The following is a 19,854-nucleotide window of genomic DNA, read 5'->3' on the forward strand; positions in this document are numbered from 1 at the left end:
ACCCACTTCTTCGGATGCATCCGAAGAAGTGGGTTGTAGCCCACGAAAGCTTATGCTCTAATAAATTTGTTAGTCTCTAAGGTGCCACAAGTACTCCTGTTCTTTTTCCAGGTTTTTCAGATATTTTCTGTAGGTCACCCACGTCTCACAGCCATAGAGGAGAGTTGGGATTACCACTGCTTTACAAACTAAAAGTTTAGTATGTGTTCTGATGATGTGATTGTTGAACACTCAGTGAGACAGTCTGCCAAAGGCAAGGCTGGCACAGCGAATTCTGTGCTGAATCTTGACATCTTTCTGCCTTCTGTGATAGGCAAAGTATTCTACATTTTCCAGTTCTTCTTTGCTGATATAGATCTTCCTTGCTGGGTCTGATGATTGACCGGGGACTGTCTGGTGGAGAACTTTTGTTTTGCCGATATTCAGAGTTAGCCCTAGGCTTCTGTAAGCCTCAGAGAAGCAATTAAGGACTGTTTGAAGATCCTTCTTTGAGTGTGCAACTACAGCACAATCATCTGCATACTGGAATTTGGTTATTGTTGCCGATATTACTTTAGTTCTGGCACGGAGACGAGAAAGGTTGAAGAGGTTGCCATCGATCTGATATTGGATGCCAGTGCCCTGTGGTAGACTGTCTTGGGTTAGTGTTCTCATAGCTGCTAAGAAAATGGAGAAAAGGGAGGGTGCCAATACACAATCTTGTTTTACGCCAGTTCGGATGAAAAAGGGCTCAGAGGTCGATCCGCTGCACAAGATGCAGGCAGCCATCTGGTCATGGAGGAGTCTCATAAATGGTGATAAATTTGCTTGGGCAGCTAAACTTTGACATGATTTTCCACAGAGCCTGATGGTTGACAGAGCTGAAGGCTTTTGTCCGATTGATAACGGCTGTTATACAGCTCCTGGTGGTGTTCTTGACCTTTTTCCTGGATCTGCCTAGCTGCGAAATCATGTTGGTTGTGCCTCGTGATAGTCTGAAGCCGTACTGGGACTCTGGAATACTTGCGCTGCAAGAGGGAGCAGGCGATTCAGAAAGATTCCACCAAGAATCTTCGCAGTGCTGGACAGGAGGGCAATGCCTTGATAGTTGCCACAGTCGGCTCTGTCTCCCTTTTTGAAAATGGTGACGATGTTAGCCTTACGTAAGTCGGCAGGAATTTCTTCAGAGCGCCAGATTTTGAGGAGCAGCAAGTGAAGCTTGTTGGGCAGTGTTTCTCCTCCCACTTTCAGTACTTCAGCTGGTATGCCATCAGGACCTGGTGCTTTATTGTTAGTTTGTTTAATTGCTTCGCAGACCTCCTCAGGTGTTGGTGGGTTGGCAAGAGTTTTCCAGTTTGGATGCTGAGGGATGGAGTCGATGGTGTCGTCAGTCACAGTCGATTCTCTATTTAGAAGCTTTTGGTAGTGTTCCTTCCAGCGCTCTTTGGTGGATTCATTATCTTTAAGAAGGGTAGTACCATCTTTGGCTCTCAGAGGTGTGAGGCCACATGAGTTTGGTCCGTACGTGGTCTTTGTCTCTCAAAAAAAGCTCCGCATATCATGTCTGTCAGCGAATGTTTGGATTTTTTTTGCTTTGTCCTCCCACCATTTGTTTTTGATTTCTCGGATCCTCCTTTGAACTTCAGCTATGAGCTGATGGAAAAAGCTCTGCTTCTGACTGGATAGTGGTTGGTTTTGCCAGTCACAGAAAATCTTTTCTCTTCTGATCCAAAAGGGCTGTAGTCTCAATGTTGTTTTTGCTACCCGCTGCCATCAGGACTGGTTTGACAAGGCCAATGGATTCCTTGCAAACCTCATGGATGGTCTGTTTTAGGGCTTCCCAGTCTTCTTCGACACTTGTTTGTCATTTCCAGGTGTGCATATCGCCAGTTTGTCACTGAGGAGTGTTTGGAAGTTCTCTTCGTGCACTGAGGATTGAAGTCTTTGGATGCTGTATTGCCGTCCGTGTGATTTGTATTGCTTTCTATGTTTTGGTGCAATCCTGATGGACATGACTGACCTCACCTGGTGGTGGTCAGTCCAGCAATCATCTGCTCTTCTCATGACACGGGTGATTTGGACATCTCCTAGATCCTGTGTTCTTACAATGACATAGTCTAGGAGGTGCCACTGTTTTAAGCAGGGGTGTTGCCAAATTGTTTTGTACTTGTTGCTTTGTCTGAAGATTGTGTTTGTGATCACATGGTCGTGCTCTGCACATTTGCTGAGTAGAAGGATGCCATTGGAGTTGGTCTTGCCCACTCCTTCCTTCCCAGTGGTGCTATTCAATACGTTAGAATCTCGGCCAACTCCTGCATTAAAGTCCACTAAAAGGATTATCTTACCTCTTTTTGGAATGGATGATAAAATTTTATCAAGGTCAGTGTAGAAGGATTCCTTCTGTTCTTCAGTGTCAGGAGTTGGTGCATATACATTGATGATCATGGCAAATGACTTATTGACCATTTGGATGCGGAGGGTCATAAGGCGCTTGTTGATGCTAACGGGGAGCTCAATCAGGCGGTTGACTAGAAGGTTTTTGATTGCAAAGCCAACACCGTGTATTGGCCTGTCGCTTGATGGTTTTCCTTTCCAGAAGACAATGTAACCGCCGCCCTCTTCCCTCAAGTGGCCTTCATCTATACATCGTGTTTCGCTGAGAGCAGTGATGTCGATGTTGTACCTTGAGAATTCTTGGGCAACAATTGCTGTTCTGCGTTTGGGTCTTTCACTTTTTGATTAGTCTAGTGGGGTAAGGACGTTCCAAGTTGCAAGAAACATTTTTGTTTTTCAACCGCATTGGGAATGATCCCTCTGGACACATTTATCCAGTCAGGTATGGTGGGATAGCCTATATTTGGGGCACCTTTTCTAGCTCCTTCCTTGTATGGCGTGAGCAGAGGGGTTCCTAAAAGGGCCTGCTCAGTCATGACTGCTGTTGCTGAAAATGCCCCCCCATCCCAGTCCAGGGACACATGCCTGGGCTGCCACCTTGATGTGATAGAGAAGCTTGTGTATACTTAAGACCCTAAGAGCGATGCTGCCTGGAGTCCTGTATTCCTGGTAGGGTCACCCATGACGGTAAGGTTGAAGGCGAGGTACTAGACAAAGTGCAGCACAACCTAGTATAAGACATAATGGCAGAACAGGCAGATGAAGCAGGATCACCTCTCAACAGCTGCGAAGGTGGATGAAGGCTGCAATGGAGGAGAAACCCCCGGTCATCTTGGACCTCCTTGCCACCGGACACATGTGCCTCTTCTGCTAAGATTTGTGTGGCTGCTGGTGTGCATCAGCTCCCCCACATTATTCATGCACAGGCTTCTTTCACAGGAAGAACTGTTTCTCCACCCCTACCCATAAAAGTCCTGCGGCATTGGGCAAGTGGCAATGGGGATAGGTGAAGTGATCACCAGGAGTCCCTAGACACACACCCACACGCAGGCGGTGACGGCAAGATGGTTTACCTATGAAAATCATGACTATCAGTACAGAACCTTGCCCTTTGCCCTATCATTGCATCCAGGTATTTATGATATTCTTGTTAGTAATGATTGCCAGGCTGAGGAATCTGTAAACACCTATACATATTTGGAAGTGATACTGTTTTTAGAGTATCATCTTAGGATATCTTGTAGGTGGTGACCTAAAGGCCTTTTCCATTCTTCAGAAACATCAGTTAGGATCACATTTCCAGGTTCATTATGGTAAGGAACAATAGCAAAATAAAATACAAACTTCACCAAATATTGGCTCTCCTAAAATATTTGATATGATGATTTCATACAAGGATCTTGGATGTACATGGAAAAATCAACCTACCTTTTCCACACCACTAAAATTGATCATTTTTTATAAATATCAAAACACATCCAGGCTAGCATGTGCTAACAATAGTAGGAAAGTAGTGTCACATCGATGAGGCTCGTAAGGATTCTGAAGTTAACAGGACAAAACAGAATACAAGAAATACATGATGTAGAACAGTGCTTAGATTAGACATCCTCAAACTGGTTGGAGGAGTGTTGTACTCGAGACTGTAAATTACTAGAAGCACATAGATACTCAGTCTTGAATTGAAATGACCCAGTGCTGTACCTGAAAGCTGTGAGTCTGTCTGTATATTTGAACAACTACATACACATTGGGGTAATCCTGCACCAAATGCCCATGTGGATACCTTTGTGTAAAACTTTACACCAACTATTTTTGGATATATTGGTATTCACTAAGCATCTGTGTTCCTATTTTCCTGTGCATTTTAAATGTTTCCCTAGTTCAGATTAAGGATGATTGGTCCCAAATCTACCAACATTTTATACCCTCTTTGCCAGTTTCTTAAACTTGAATACAGTTACTCCTCTCCTCATTGCCTCACCCACAGCTGTCAATCTCATTTTCAAATCCCATTCATCCAAGAGCCAGATAGGGTAATGGAGATACAGCAGTATTTTTTTGTTCAGCCCATAATTCTACAATGACTCTCTTAAATTCACCAACACTATATGTTTGCCCCAGAAAGGTTATAGATAAATGATTCTGATAAAAGGTGGTTTTATAGGCCCCCCGAAAAGATTTTGTGTACATATTGTGCAACTAACAATCATTTTAATTTATATTAAAAATAAATACGTTTACAGTGCTTTCCTTCTCTTGCTTCTTATCTTCATTCCAGTTTTTTCTCTAGTATGTAATGTCTTTTCATTGTTAATCCAATCTCTCCTCTCCTTCCACACACTTTTCACTGTATGTTCATTTTTGCGCTTATTTTCCATATCCCCCACTTAACCTCTACTTCTCATCTTTGCCTTCCTCCCAGTTTCTTCCTCATCCTTTTCCCTTGTTCGTTCCTTCACTGCTCCTTGCTCTTCCCCATGAATCTCCATTTCTCTTGGTCTCTAAATGCATTGCTCCCATTGATCTATCCAAGCTTCACTTCTCAAATGCTGCTGGAGACTCTTGGGACTAGATGTTTGTTTCCTGTGATGGCTCCAGATAAAAGTTACAAGCCATATGTGTTTCTAGTGTCCTCAGATTGGACTGCATGTTCATTTATATGCTTGTTTTCTTTGCAGTGAGACCAAATTTTGAGGAAGGTGGGACAACAACAACAGGGAGGAAACACGAGTTTATTCGCTCTGAGAGCGAGAACTGGCGCATCTTCAGGGAGGAGCAAAATGGGGAAGATGATGATGGAGGCTGGAGACTGGCTGGGTCACGGAGGGATGGTGAGAGGTGGCGTCCTCATAGTCCAGGTGAGAGGAGATCTGGAAAGGGAGAAGAGCAAAGTAGTTGAAGGAAAAGGGCAGTGAGTGAACAGGGACTGGAGGGCAAAAGGTTTATGGAAAAAGTAGGTAGAGAGGTTCATGCTATTTTGTTCACTAAACAAAATTTAAGTTTGTGCTATGAACTTTTAAACAGACAGCCACATCATAAGTTCCAAAGTGTGTATTTAAAAAAAATTACACACGCGCGTATGTCCTCCAGCCATTGAGCTTTATTTAAGAAGGAAACATGATTTATTCTTTGAGTATGTGTCATTGTGGATCCCACTGTAGGTGTATATGCACTTCATACACGCGAGATCAGAATCTTTTGAATAGCGTTGTCTGGGGTCACGCATACAGCCTATGCCTCCTTTTGCTCCCATGTGAGGGCATAAAGGTTGGATCAGCCTTGACTCTCCCTCAGTTCCCTCCTACTGCCTGAGGCAACGAGATGGAACCGGGTATGAGTCAGACCGGGTACGCTTCCTTGAGCTTCAAACTTAATTCCACATTAGTTGTGTTTTGTTACGCTTCCTTCTTCACTTCCTTGTTTGTTTTCTATTGATTTTAATGTTCTTGGAAAATAAAGGGGGGGGAGACAGCAAGACTTCCTGTATACTCCATTGCACAGCAGGGCAAGGCGCTTTGCCCCAACCACCACAGCAGACTCCAAGCCTTCAGGATTTAAGCTCTCTCTAACCTGAGAGGGACTGATCCGTTCATTGATGGTCATAATCAATGCCTTTCCTGTTTGCGGGAAGAGTTGCATCCATAAGTATGTGATGTGTAAATCATTCATGTTGAGGACTTGTAAGTCAAGGAAAGCATGTCTCAAACTTCACTCGCTGGGGCAATCAATGTGTGTTACCTCAGATGCGAAGGAGCTTCCAACTCTGGGGTACGCAGGAGGCATCATCCTGAGTGCCCATTGAAGCAGACATTACATTCCAGGTGGGGAGAAGAATGTAGGAAAGAAAACATCCTTATGACACCACTGCCATCGATACAGTTGACTCCGGCAATCACTTGGCGCCAAAGCTGATGCCAGCACCCGAATGTATGGGTGAAACTGAAAGAGAAGGCTAAGCTGAGACCAGACATGGCTCAAAAATAGGTAAGAAGAAATACCACTTCTCTAAGGATAAGAACAAATCCTTCACCAAAGAGCAGTGCCGAGAGGACAGACATTGCCGACATCGGTGTTTGCAAAAGCACTGGCACTGACAGAATTCAGAACCAAGATACCCCCACATGAAATCTGAGGGATCCCCCTCAGGGACAACATCAGCAAGAACACAGCACTAGGCACTGAAACCAGAGCAGAGACCTCATCCCTCAGTACTGCCATTTGAGGAATGCCGTTACTAGTTAGCATCTCCGATCTGTGCGTTCTCTCTGGCTTTGAGCAGAGAGGCCTCCCCGCTACCATTCACAAGTTACTTCAGAATTGGCCCAGGAAAACCTCACCACAGGGCACTGACCTTGCACAGGCATGAATGGCAACTGGTTGACCAGGACATGACCCATTCAGCATGCCACCGTGGCCATACTGGCCCTATTGCCAATAGACTCTTTTTTGTCACTGTGGACAACCCAAAATGCCAGAACTTTTGCTTTAGGGGAGGTCTGAATTCAGGATCACTACTCAATACCTTCCTTCTGCAGTGGAACAGGGGCTTGCTGTAGGCCTTCCCACTGATTCCCTTGATTCCCAGGGTGACTGCCAAAATCAAGAGACAAAGCCGCAGTCATTCTGGTGGTTCTGTACAGACAAAAGCAGATCTGGCTCACAAAGCTACTGTAGTTGTTCATCCAACTCCCAGGCCACAGAATCACAGCCATATATTCCGTCGAGACCTGAAATCACTGCACTTGGCTTTGTGGCTGTTCACTGTCTAAGCACCAAGGACAGACTGCTCCCTATAGTTTCAAAAGTCCTATTTCAAAACAGGAAAACATCTATCAGAAGGACAAATTATTTCAAGTTGAAGAGGTTCTCGATATGGGCAGTCCAAAATGATCTACACCCAGCCCAAGCCTTTATACTTAAGATCATTGACTACCCAAAATATCTCAAGCAGGCAGGTCTCTCGCTCAGTTCTATCAAAGTCCACCTCGCAGCAACTGCAGCTTGTCACCTGCCTCTTAAGTCATGTGGGGACTTCTCTCACCTCATTGTAGTGAAGTTGCTGAAAGAGTTGCTGCATACATATCCAGAGAACCCACTCCTCTCTGGGACATCAATGTATTTTTGCTGACACTCTTTGAGCCTCTGTGAGTGCTCCCTGTACCCACCACACTCTGAAAACAGTCTTCCGAGTGGCTATCACTTTGGTCAAAACAGCAAGTGAGCATCACATGCTCATGGGTGACCCTCCCTGTACAACATTCCATAGGGACAATGTGGTGCTGAGACCTCCTCTGAGATATGTCCCTTCAGTAGTTTCAGAATTTCTCCTGAATCAATCAAAATTACCTATTGACTTCCCAAAACTATATTTGGCATTGGGAGAAAAATTACACATACTAGATGTATCCAGTTGTCACCACTGGATCCCATAGCCCAACCTCCATCACTGCTGTTGGGTGTCTTTAGCTACCACCGGCTTTCAACTGAGAGGATCGTGATTGCTTCGCCCTTTAATGCCCTCACATAAGAGCTTGAGAAGTAACACGAACTGGGTGACCCCCAATGAATGCTGCTATTTTTAAAAAAATTCAGTCTTGTGCACATGAAACACGCGCACCTCCAGTGGCATCCACATTGTTGAGAGCATCTCAAAGAACAACAGTTACTGTAGGGTAAGGAGCCGTTCTTGCAATTACTACACACTCGTCTCCCCCCTTCATTATCCCTTCCCCTCAAACTACTATCTGTTTGTTTTAGTAGTTAGTAATAAGCCTGAGGGTTAGACTAACATATTATCAGATGTTTTCTGTTACGTTGGTGGAGGAGAAAGAGTGAGTTTGTTATGGAGAATGATTCATCCTGTCCTTTCCTCAGACACATTGCTGCTTTGTTGCACAGTTCAATTGTAATTAAAACTGCTAAAACAGCACCTCGTGACAATCAGATGTGAGGTGTTACCCAGGATAGGCTTGCACTCTAGGTGCACTTTTATCTAGTACCAACAAGTTACTCTTATAAAGAAGAACATACGGACCTTATGAAGTTAGAAGTTCAGAAGTTCATGTGTATGTCAAGAAGTTCCGTAGTACACAAACTCCATAGAAACATTCTGGAAGTTCTCTGTAGTTCACTTATAAGAAATCTTATTGCCTGTTTGAATTTTGATCTGTGTTGTAGATTGCTGGCCAAATTAATTATAGGTTAATCTAGTCAGAAATACTAGATAGGTATAAAATCTATCATTCTTAGACTGCTTCATACTTTGAAAGATCCTCTAGCATTTGAGAAGAAATTGCCAAACTCTTGACATGGAAGTGGATGAGTTAACAGGTATACCACAATGGTGTTTCAGCTCAGATGGCTATAGTTTTGTTTGAATTTTTCTCTTAATCAATAGTAGGTCACAGGCCCCTGAAAACAGTTTTAATACCTTCCTATTTTTGCACTGAGCAATCAGTTTAAATTAACAATGGTGTAACCTGGTTCCACTTCCACATTTCAGTCTCTTTAGATATTACCAGCCATATGTGCTACAAAAAATAATCAATAAAGCCCTCCCAACAACTTGCCTGCCTCCATTTATTTAGCTCAGCCTTTTCCTTTCAGAATTGCCTCTGCATATACCCACATACTAGGATGTATGTACCCGACTCCCTTTTATGGGTTTAGAACAGTGTAGATAAGTGTCAGGCCACACTGCACGTGAATTTATGTATGGCTTACTTTTGCACAGGATAAGCAGCCTGCAGCTGTCCCAATTTCTTTTTGTTCCTTTTGTTAATAAATAGTGGGTATTCAAAATCCAAATCTTGTTTCCTAATCTTATGAGTTTATTTTTTGTACCATTTTAAATACTTTTTTATTGGTAGTTACCCAGTGAGAAGCAGTTGCCTAAGGTCTGCTTAGCTTTTGAGACTTCAGTCCGGCATATTGGGATCAAGAAGACAGGCCAAAGTTACTGCTGGTAAAACCAGTCTTTTTATACCTACAGACTTACCTTTTAACATCCTTGCTGAAATCTGCTTAATTGATTCTGAAGTTTTTAAGTGCCATGAATCCAGAATCTTAGGACTGGAAGGGACCTCATGAGGTCATCTAGTCCAGTCCCCTGCACTCACGGCAGGACTAGGTATTATCTAGACCAGTGGTGGGCAAACTTTTTGGCCTGAGGGCCACATTGGGTTTCCAAAACTGTATGGAGGGCCGGTTAGCGGAGGCTATGCCTCCCCAAACAGCCAGGCTTGGCCTGGCCCTGCCCCCTATCTGACCCCTCCTGCTTCTTACCCCCTGACGGCCCCCCGGGACTCCTGCCCCATCCAACCCCCCTGTCCCCGACAGTCCCGGAACCCCCGCCCCTGACTGCCCCCTGCAATCCTATCCAACCCCCCCTCTCATTCCTGACTGCCCCCCCAGAACCCCTGCCCCCATTCAAACCCCTGTTCCCTGCCCTCGATCCCTATCCACACCCCTGCCCCCTGACCACCACCCCAAATTCCCCTGCCCTCTATCCAACCCCCCCCTGCTCCCTGCCTCCTTACCGTGCTGCCTGGAGCACCGGTGGCCCAGAGCGCCAGGACAGGCAGCCGCGCCACCTGACTGGAGCCAGCCACGCCACCGCACAGCATAGAGCCAGGCTCTGCAGCTGCGCTGCCCCAGGAGCTCGCAGCCACGCCGCCCAGCGCATTGCGCCAGTGGTGGAGCAAGCTGAGGCTGCGGAGGAGGGGGAACAGCCAGGGAGGGGCCGGGGGCTAGCATCCCGGTGCAGAAGCTCAGGGGCTGGGCAGGAGGGTCCACCTCTGATCTAGACCATCCCTGACAGGTGTTTGTCTAACCTGCTCTTAAAAATCTTCAACGATGGAGATTCCACAACCGCCCTAGGCAATTTATTCCAGTGCTTAACCACCCTGACAGTTAGGAACTTTTTCCTAATGTTCAACCTAAACCTCCCTTGCTGCAATTTAAGCCCATTGCTTCTTGTCCTGTCCTCAGAGGTTAAGAAGAACAATTTTTCTCCCTCCTCCTTGTAAAAACTTTTTATGTACTCAAAAACTGTTATGTCCCCTCTGTCTTCTCTTTTCCAAACTAAACAAACCCAATTTTTCCAATTTTCCCTCATAGGTCATGTTTTCTAGACCTGTAATCATTTTTGTTGCTCTTCTCTGGACTTTCAGAAAAGATGTGGAGAAATTGGAGAAATGTGGCGCCCAGAATATTTGAAATTAAAGTTCTTTATCATCAAAGACCTTCATGTCACCCGTGCCACAGTTGGATCAATGCGCAGTTTTCTCTCCCTCTCCTGGAGATACCCAGCTGAAGCTGGGATCATACTCTGTCTTGATGGTCAGCCTCTGTGTCGATCTCTAGATTTCCAGTCCCAGTCTCTAAGGTCTCCTCCCAGTAATGCACTGCCATGGCTTTCCAACTATTCTTATTGTTGAACAGAATCCGAAGAGAGCTCCAAGTGACATACTTCAGAGAGTCCAGGGCTTCCTCCAAATCCCATTCTTGCACTCTCAGACAGCGCTCTGAGAAGAGTAGAGCCAGAGATTGGGAAGCATGATGGAGACACAACTGGGTTCCAGCACCATATCCGTTTCCTCATTGGCCGTATTTGATGCCTTGGGGGACGTCCCGGGCATCAAGTTGAACATCTCTGCTCCGTTATAGAAGGGAGGCTTCTCTGTACAGTTGCAAGAGGTCTTTTGTTGATACTGATCAACCTGCTGACACGGATTAGCAGACTTAGCTCGACCAGCTTCAGAGCAACAAGCGACCTTGGAGGTGGAAGACCAACTTCAGATGATTTCTTCCTTGTTTCCTTTGAATACATCATCCTCGTCACCAGACGAGGTTCAGGTACTGGAGGTATCTTCCCCTGTATCTGATGGCTTCAAAGTCTACAAAGAGCTCCTCAGAAGAATGGCAGCTTCTCTTGGTAGAATTCCCAGAAGCTCATTGACATTCTCCACCCAGTTATGGCAGGAAAGGTAGCCCTTTCTATCAGTGAGGTCATTTTGCAGCCCATCAAGACCCTGGGCAAACCCTTTCATCACTTCCACCAATGGCTAAACTTACTGAATGCAAATATCAAATTCCATCCCAGGGGTTTGAGTAGGTTTATTCAGAACCTGTGGTAGGTTTACTAGTAGTAACTGCAGTAAATGAGAGAGACTGTCAAGGGTGGGCCAAAGTTCTACCCCCAAAGAAGGGAGTGCACAGAAACTAGACCTTGTTAGGGGAGAGATGTATTCAATGGTGAGATTACAGTTCCACATTGTCAATCATCCTTATTGGCCCAGTATGACCATTCTAATGGGGAGGCAACATCTCTGTTTGTGAATAAATTGCCAGAAACCTCTAGGGAACCAGTTCCAGTCTCTTGTTGCAGAAGGTTATCAGGCCTTTCAATCAGCTCTGCAGGCTTTCTGGGGTGCAGTAGATTCAACAGCCGGAGCTACGGCAACACCGTGACAGCAGTAATGATGCATTGTTATTTGTTGTTGTGGATTCCTGCAGAAGTACAGCACAGGATTGAGGGCCTCCTTTTCAAGGGCTGTGCTTTATTCTCATCCAAGATGGATGAGGCTTTATACGCAATAAAGGATTCTAGAGCAGTCTTAAGTCTGTAAGCCTCTCCATGCTGGCCCCACAGGGTACGTCTATACTGCAATAAAAAACCCGCAGCGCCAAGTCTCAAAGCCTGGGTCAGTTAACTCGGGCTTGGGCTGCAGGGCTAAAAATTGCAGTGTAGATGCTTGGGTTGGAGTCCAGGCTCTGAGACCCACCCCCATTATGAGGTTTCAGAGTCCAGCTCCAGCCCCAGCCTGAACATCTATGTTTCAGTTTTTAACCCTGCAAGTCCGAGTTAGCTGACCTGCACCAGACATGATCTTTTATTGCATGTGTAGACATACCCAAAGAGGACAAAATATCATCCTCAATACCAACCGAGACAGCAGTTCTGCCCATACCAGTAGCCTGATGTTGTAAATGCCAGCAACGGTCTCAGGAGTCTTCTGTCTCCCACCACCTCAGTCACGTCACCCAGGCAATGACAAGCCTTAAAGCAGCATGTTTGACTCCTTTTCAAGGACAGCACACTTACCAGTCCAGACCTTACTGGCCTTTCCCCTCCTTTTGGTTACAAGCTATCCCATTTTTTGCATGCATGGCAATCCATCACCTTGGACAAGTGGGTGCTAAGCACAGTGGAATTAGGATATCCCTCAAGAGTCTGTACTAAAACAACAAAGTCTACACTTCTTGTCTAAGAGTTGTAAAAGTGCCACCTCCTTCATTGAGGAAGGGATTCTATTCACAATACTTTCTAATACTCAAAGCCAGAAGGGGAATCAGACCCATCCTAAACCTTTGGAACCTATACAGATAAAGTTCTGTATGATGTCCCTGGCTTCTGTTGTCCCTTCCCAGTATCCCCAAGACTGGTATGCTGCCTTTGACTTACAGGATGCCTAGTTCAGTGTTTTTCTTCCCAAAACCACGTATATGCAAGGATGAACAAACGCTGTACATTTTGGGTGTGCATCAAGCTTTGACTTTTTATCTGCACTGGACAAAGCCCTTTTGGGTTTCTTTCCAGCTTTTTGTTTTCTATGCAAAACAAATGACAGGTCATCCTATTATAGTAGTGACTCTCAAAATGGAGTACCAGCTGCATTACTTTATTATTTTATGCTGCAAAGAGCATAGCACCTCCTGAGAAGTTGACAGCACACTCATCCAGAGCGCATTCAGCCTCCATAGCGTTCGTGGGAAATATCCCTATTGTGAACTTCTGCAGAGCAGCAACATGATCCTCTGTCTATACGTTTACTAGACAGTATGCAGTACTGCTGTATCAAGAAAGATGGGAATGTAAGAAAAACTGGTCCTTGCAGTCCATTTTCCAATGAGACTTCAAGCTCCACTGCCTTGGATAATTGGGAGTCTCTTACAGTGTAATGGGACGTATGCAAGCACTCCTGAGAGGAAAAAATGGTTGCTCAACTTCTTGTAAGTGTTGCTCTTTGAGATGTGTTGCATATGTCCATTACGTGACCCATCCTTGTGCCCTAATTAATCAGATACTATCACTTGGTTTTTGGTGCAAAGGAACTGAAGGAGGGGTGGGGTGACTCTGCCCTTTATACCCTCCATTAGAAGCACAAGGAGACGGGGGTTGGGCAGGGCTGCCTGTACGTGTAGTGCTAGGGAAAAACTCTCCTGAACTGATACACAAGCCGTGCACACACACCTACAGAGTAATGGGCATATATAACACATCTTGAAGAACAGTTTTGAGAAGGTAACTGTTTTTTCCCTTGTGCTTCTATTTTGCTGTCATATCTAGCATTGTTGGTTCTTCACCAAATGGAATTTCCTTCTTCCTATAGTTAAGACATGGTTTTAGTTCAGTGTACGTTTGCCATTTAGTTGTTTCACACAGGTTGTTTTCATTCCTCATCATTTTAGAGGGACTTCCAAGTTTTGGAAATTTCCTTAGTCTTATCAGGATGTTGGAATGTTTTGCTTTAAATTCTGTAAAAATGTTAACAAATAATGTAAGAATTCAACACAAAACATGCCGCCTTTTATAATCTCTACATTTTCTTAGTTTACCATTTAGAAAAAATTTTTTACGGTTCCTTTCCAGTTACCTGTATGTTTTAGGCCTCATCAAGAGTGTTAGGACTTGCTACTTTCCATCAGAAAGGATCTTCCAAAGAAATGTATATATTAAAGAGAAAAATATCTGTTACTGGAGTTCTCTGAAATATATTTACCCCATTAATCCATACTTATTGAATCTACATTTTTGCTTAAGCATTTCTAGAGATTTTAATCCAGAATGAAAAGTTCTGAGGGAACAGGCTCTAAGTTCTTTAAAAACTCTTTTACTTTAAATCAGAATCAGAAATAAAATAGAAAGAACAGACTTTTGCATATCAGAGTACTTGTAAAGGTTGCGTCAAAATATTAATTGACTGTATTGCACAACCCATCTAATATATGTTTTTAAGACATAAACAGAGCATCTTAAGCTATATATCTAACCATAAAAATAGGAATAGAAAATATATACACAATGTGTCTGAGCCGATATTGGAGCCTTACCCTTTGCATTTCCTTGTTAAAATGTAATTTTAACAGCTCCACCTTAATTTTCACTGACTATTGTTTACATTAAATTTCCTAGATTTGTAAATTGAAAATAAAGAAAAATGGTGGGGGGGAAGCAAAGGAAGCATTCTTCATTCCATCCTTAAATATACCAGTCACTGATGGCTAGTGTAGTTATCCTACTGAATCAAATCATGCCTAATTTTGTAGGTCTCATTTTGGTGCTTTGGCTACGTTTCATGACATGCAACGCCTTCTTAGGCTAACTACTTTTTTTTTTTTATTTTTTAACAGTGACTTCAGATGTGGGGCTTTATAAAGGGAAATACTATAAGAACTCCAGCTATTTTTTCTTTAAAATGCCCATTGACAGATGAATTGTACCCTGTAGTGGTGGTCTGAATTTTTGTCACAGTTTGTCCTCTTTTTCCCTACCCTATCACCCTTCCAAATAAGTTTTTGTCCCGTGAGACTGTCTTGTAAAGTTACTTTCCCCCTCCTTTAGACGGTCCTCGTTCTGCAGGCTGGCGAGAACCTATGGAGAGACGGCGAAGGTTTGAATTTGATTTCCGAGACCGGGATGATGAGCGGGGTTACCGACGAGTGCGGTGTGGCAGTGGCAGTATGGAAGATGACAGGGACAGTCTCCCTGAATGGTGCTTGGAAGATGCAGAAGAAGAAATGGGAACATTTGACTCATCTGGGGCTTTTCTCTCATTAAAGGTGAGAACCTTCCTTGCATCCTGTATATGATGTGAATAGATTTCCTGTTGTGGCAAGTAGTCTGCAAAGTTATTTGTGTGTGTGTCTATAGAAGGTTCAGAAGGAGCCAATCCCCGAGGAACAGGAAATGGATTTCCGACCTGTGGAAGAAGGTGAGGAACCTTCTGACTCTGAAGGGGGTCATGGTGAAGAAGTCAAAGAGCTTGAAAAGACTACCAAGAGGGAGGGGAATAAAAGAGATACAATAACAGCTGGTAAGAATGATTTCTTAGGTATCCATAATACACTGCATTCTTAAATTTCAACCTCCTAAATTAAACCAAAACCTTCAAATGTTAGAGGCAGCAGAAGAAGCAGTCAGAGCATCTTCGCCGTCTACCCAGTCAGGTACTCCACCAAAACTCCAGCCACAAGAACCACTACAGGCCAGTCTATTTGAGAGGAAGGAAGAGTGTGTACCAGAACGAACAGAAAAAATGGAAGATAAAGAGAATCAAATGGTGAACACTCCGCCATCCAAAGTGCCCAGTAGAGGAGAAGGTAATAGACTGAGATGCATATGATGTTTGGTGGTATCCCTGGGAGGGAGTAGTGGTTAGATTATATCTTCAGAGAGATGACAAAGGTGGGTATTTGGAGCAGAAAACTTGCAGAGTTAATCAGCTGCTCTCTTAAGGTTTGTTGAAAGTGCTTCCAATTTTTATTAAATTGGCTGGGAGAGCTTTATTCTAGTGCTTACAGGTTACTGTGTGTTATCTTTCTCAAACTTTTAACTTTGTAAGAACTATTTTCCTATGATCTGTATGTATGTTGTATGTGTCAGAGGAATTTCATGGCCCACTTTTAATTCTTTCTCTAGATCTGACTCCTGCTGTTCAACCTTTGCCACAGATCTCTCCAGCTACAGTTTCTCCTGTTCATCTTTCTCCTCCTCTTTCCAATACAAATCCTGCTCTAAAGCCAGTTCAGACATCAGTCTCAGCTGCTCCAGGCATGGGCAACATTCCTGCTGATCCAGATGATGAAGAGGGTCTCAAACACTTAGAGCAGGTAGAATTTCTCTAATTTTTGAAAATTCCTCTTCTCTTTACAGAATATCAGGCAATGGAAGAACACCGAATGAATGAGCCGTTTCTGATGGAACTATTAAAAAAAAAAAAATAGGGCAGTGTAAAGTCCTTTGTGGGCAATAGTTTTTCAAGTCCTTTCATACTCAGGTTACTTCTGTGCTATAGTCATTATGTTGAGTCAAAAATCAAAGCATGTAGTTCAATTTCTTAATATTGGAGGTTCCCTCCGGCACTGTTTGCTTCCAGTGGAGTTCAGGCAACAATTTATTCCTGTAGCAAATGTCATAAATCAAGTCATAAATCTGGCAATCAGTAACCCTCTCTCACCATTATAATCTGTTACTAGAGATTCCATTCAGTAATATATCATGAATTAACCAAAGTGTCATAGCATGTAGTTCAGTTTCTTAATATTTGAGGTTCCCTCTGGCACTGTTTGCTTCTAGTGGAGTTCAGGTAACAATTTATTCCTGTAGCAAATGTCATAAATCAAGTCATAAATCTGGCAATCAGTAACCCTCTCTCACCAGTATAATCTGTTACTATAGATTCTATTCAGTAATATATCATGAATTAACCAAAGTATCATAGCCTTCAATAACAAGTAGACTTTCTGTATGCCCAGATCATGTGATGGAGTATTTTAGAAATCATGTAAGAAAAAGTTTCAGATAGGCATGTTGTCCTTGTCATGTATAAATGGCATTCTGTAACAGCTGAATAAAAGGGATCATAGTCTAGTCTAGTGATTAGTAGTAGATGAAGCTTCTCCCATGCTAGTATATCAATTTCTGTGTTCTGTTCCTGACTCTGTCATTGGTTGTAGGAGACCCATTGGGCAAATCCCTTCAATATCTCTTTGATCAGCTTATCCATATGTAAAATGGGCACAATATCTAACTCACAGGGTTATTGAGAGACTTCAGTGTTTCTAAAGCCATTGGAGAGACTTGCATAGAGTTGTTGCAGAGGTGTGGAGTACGTTATTAAAGGTGCAGTTCTCCAGTCTGTTAACCCCCTTGTAGCCCACCAAATATGGGTTTTGAGCTTTCTAGTCCTGAAGTTTGTGATTGACACCAGGCTATTTGGTTAGTTTCATCTTATGCCATCATGTGTGTGCGCACTAATTGTAATACAATATTTTCTAACATGTCTCTTGCTCTCTACTGCAGCAGGCAGAAAAAATGGTGGCATATCTGCAGGACAGTGCATTGGATGATGAGAGACTAGCAGCAAAACTTCAAGAGCACAGAGCAAAGGGTTCCTCCATGCCATTACTCCATGAAGCCATGCAGAAGTGGTATTACAAGGATCCTCAAGGAGAAATTCAGGGTAGGTCTGTGCCCTTTCCACTTCCTCTTTTGCGTCACAGAACTGTTAAGAGAAGTTCACAACAAATTTATTCAACCCCAAAAATGTACCAAAAGAGAGCTGTGCTACTGTGTAGGGAGAAGAGCCATTGGTGCAGGGATTTCACAGCTCTAGTGAGAGAGATTTAGAGGAGCTATCCCTTTACTCAGTACATCCCATGCCCTGTAGATTGCCTTATGGCTCATTAGACTCTTCTGTAAGTTTAGGTTAAGATAATTTAAGATTTGTTCTCTTACATGTCAGTAGCTAATTGGACCTCCCGATACCATGGGACTGAAAATCTATAGACACTTGCATGTTTAGCTGTCAATATTGGAAAATACGCAATAAACTTGCTGTGACACACAAAAGATAAATTTCCTCACATCAGTGTCCCCAGACAAGCTCCTGAAAGTGAGTTAAGATATCATTTGTGTATTGAAGATGTAGAAACAATGCCATTAAACAAGAAATATTGTGTAAGTACTTTATTTTCCAAAAGATAAATGGGGATGTGAGAGCTGCACTTGATCTAAATTGATCAACATATTTGAGGTGGAAAAAGAAGTTCATAGTAGAAGAAATCTCTGTAAGGAACTTACTGATATCAGTAGATTTTAAATTTAACACACCAGCATATAACCCAGTTGGGAGAGTCATCCCATTTACCTGCATTTCTGCTATCTCATGCGATGCTTCAAGTCCCGGAGTCTTTACTAAAATAAGAATGAGGCTGGGGGCACTCCCATGGGAGTTGGAAATAGGCATTTAACTACTGTAGGACACCTATGTATCGGAGACCTCTTGAGGAAAACCGTTCATATAGGGCACTAAACCACCATAATCTTCCTACAATAGCATGGATTTCTGGTAGGGATGTAAACAGCATTTTTAAAAAAAAAAAAAAAAGGTAAAAGTTTAAACGGTTAAAATTTAACCGGTTAAACATTTAACCATTAAGGAGTTCACAACATAGGCGGGGAACTAGTGGTACAGGTGTGTATGTGTGCTGCAGCACACTCGTGTTTTACACAGGGTCCTGGCAGCCTGGACTCTGGGCGCGGGCAGACAGCGGAGTTTAAACGTTAACCGAATATATTACCAATAAAACTGATGCTTATTGGTTAACCGGTTAACGTTTTACATCCCTAGTTTCTGGTCAATGTGGAGAACAACCACCTGTTTCTAATACTGAAGGCGCAACACCTGAAAGTAACTCTGGACACAGCTAAAGATCATGTCTTAATTTCCAATGACCTGCAACTGAAAATTGCTGACTTGATTCAAAAGTCAGCTACATCTTGATCAATAGTAAGCTTCTTAATGCAGCTCCAGGATATGCTAGTATTGTGTGGGCAAACTCTCCAGTGGGCCTATATCAACCAGGTCATTAAAGATTTCTACTCCCTTTCTAACTTTGTCCCATTCTGTGCCACTGCAGCCTTTGTCAATATTTATACCAAAGGCATCTCAATAACCGGTCATGTCTCAGAGGCTTGCAGTCTGTACAGAGTTGTTTAGTTAATTCTCCCTTCCAGGGATCCCACTCACTCTTATGAACATTCTACTGTACAGGCTATTAGTATGCAAAGGTCTAGAGAGGAAGAAGCACATTCTTACCTGGGAATCCTTCCTTGGACCTTGTATATCTAGCAATTCCACCCTGTCAAGATTACACTGGAAAAGCCATAGAATAATTCATTTATTCTCTAAAGTTCAGTCAGATGCCTAAGTAAGTAGCTAACTTAATTTATTGTGTGCAGTTTTGCAAACTATCTACTTTGGGTAGATTTTTTCCAAGAGTGGTCTGTGCCTGGCCCAGCGTCAGAGGTATTGCTTGCCTTCAAGCTTCTAGGGGTGATAGGAAACACCTCTGTGAAGTTTCTGGACATAAAGGGTATAGGGAAGGAATTTCCCAGGTGAGCTTATTAATATTTGCTCATATGGTAGAGCCTAGAGGCATCAATCTGTCTTATTTTGTGCTTGACACTGTACGTACAACGAAATAGCAGTCCCTGACCCAAAGAGCTTGCACTCTAAGCAAAGAGTGAATATATTCTCTAAAAATGCCAACTGTGCAGGGTTCTCATTCCTGGGTCTGAGCTCAAAATGGGAAGAGTTCCCCTGTTTTTAAAGGTGTTTAGACCGATGAAGTCCATGATAGTGGAGCAGAGTGCAACTCAGGCCCCTGCTTGAATGTTGCTTGCCACCCACT

General features: G+C 43.4%; 2 protein-coding genes across 2 annotated transcripts in view; one reads left to right on the forward strand and one right to left on the reverse strand.

Annotated features, from left to right (window-relative positions):
• Positions 1-2,463, reverse strand: part of KCNJ13 (potassium voltage-gated channel subfamily J member 13) — an 18,586-nt gene extending 16,123 nt beyond the window's left edge. Inside the window, 2 exon segments of the mRNA XM_029911085.1 lie at positions 1,003-1,439; positions 2,325-2,463. Of these exon segments, the coding sequence (XP_029766945.1) occupies positions 1,003-1,439; positions 2,325-2,463 (576 nt within the window).
• GIGYF2 (GRB10 interacting GYF protein 2) overlaps positions 1-19,854 on the forward strand; it is a 162,584-nt gene that overhangs the window by 81,636 nt on the left and 61,094 nt on the right. Inside the window, exons 8-13 of the mRNA XM_026649890.2 lie at positions 5,055-5,234; positions 15,002-15,219; positions 15,311-15,473; positions 15,559-15,759; positions 16,079-16,269; positions 17,462-17,621. Coding sequence (XP_026505675.1) covers positions 5,055-5,234; positions 15,002-15,219; positions 15,311-15,473; positions 15,559-15,759; positions 16,079-16,269; positions 17,462-17,621 — 1,113 coding nt within the window. The remainder of the gene's footprint in view (positions 1-5,054; positions 5,235-15,001; positions 15,220-15,310; positions 15,474-15,558; positions 15,760-16,078; positions 16,270-17,461; positions 17,622-19,854) is intronic.

Source organism: Terrapene carolina, unplaced genomic scaffold (assembly GCF_002925995.2).
Source record: "Terrapene carolina triunguis isolate 2854851 unplaced genomic scaffold, T_m_triunguis-2.0 Scaffold88, whole genome shotgun sequence".
Taxonomy (NCBI): domain Eukaryota; kingdom Metazoa; phylum Chordata; order Testudines; family Emydidae; genus Terrapene; species Terrapene triunguis.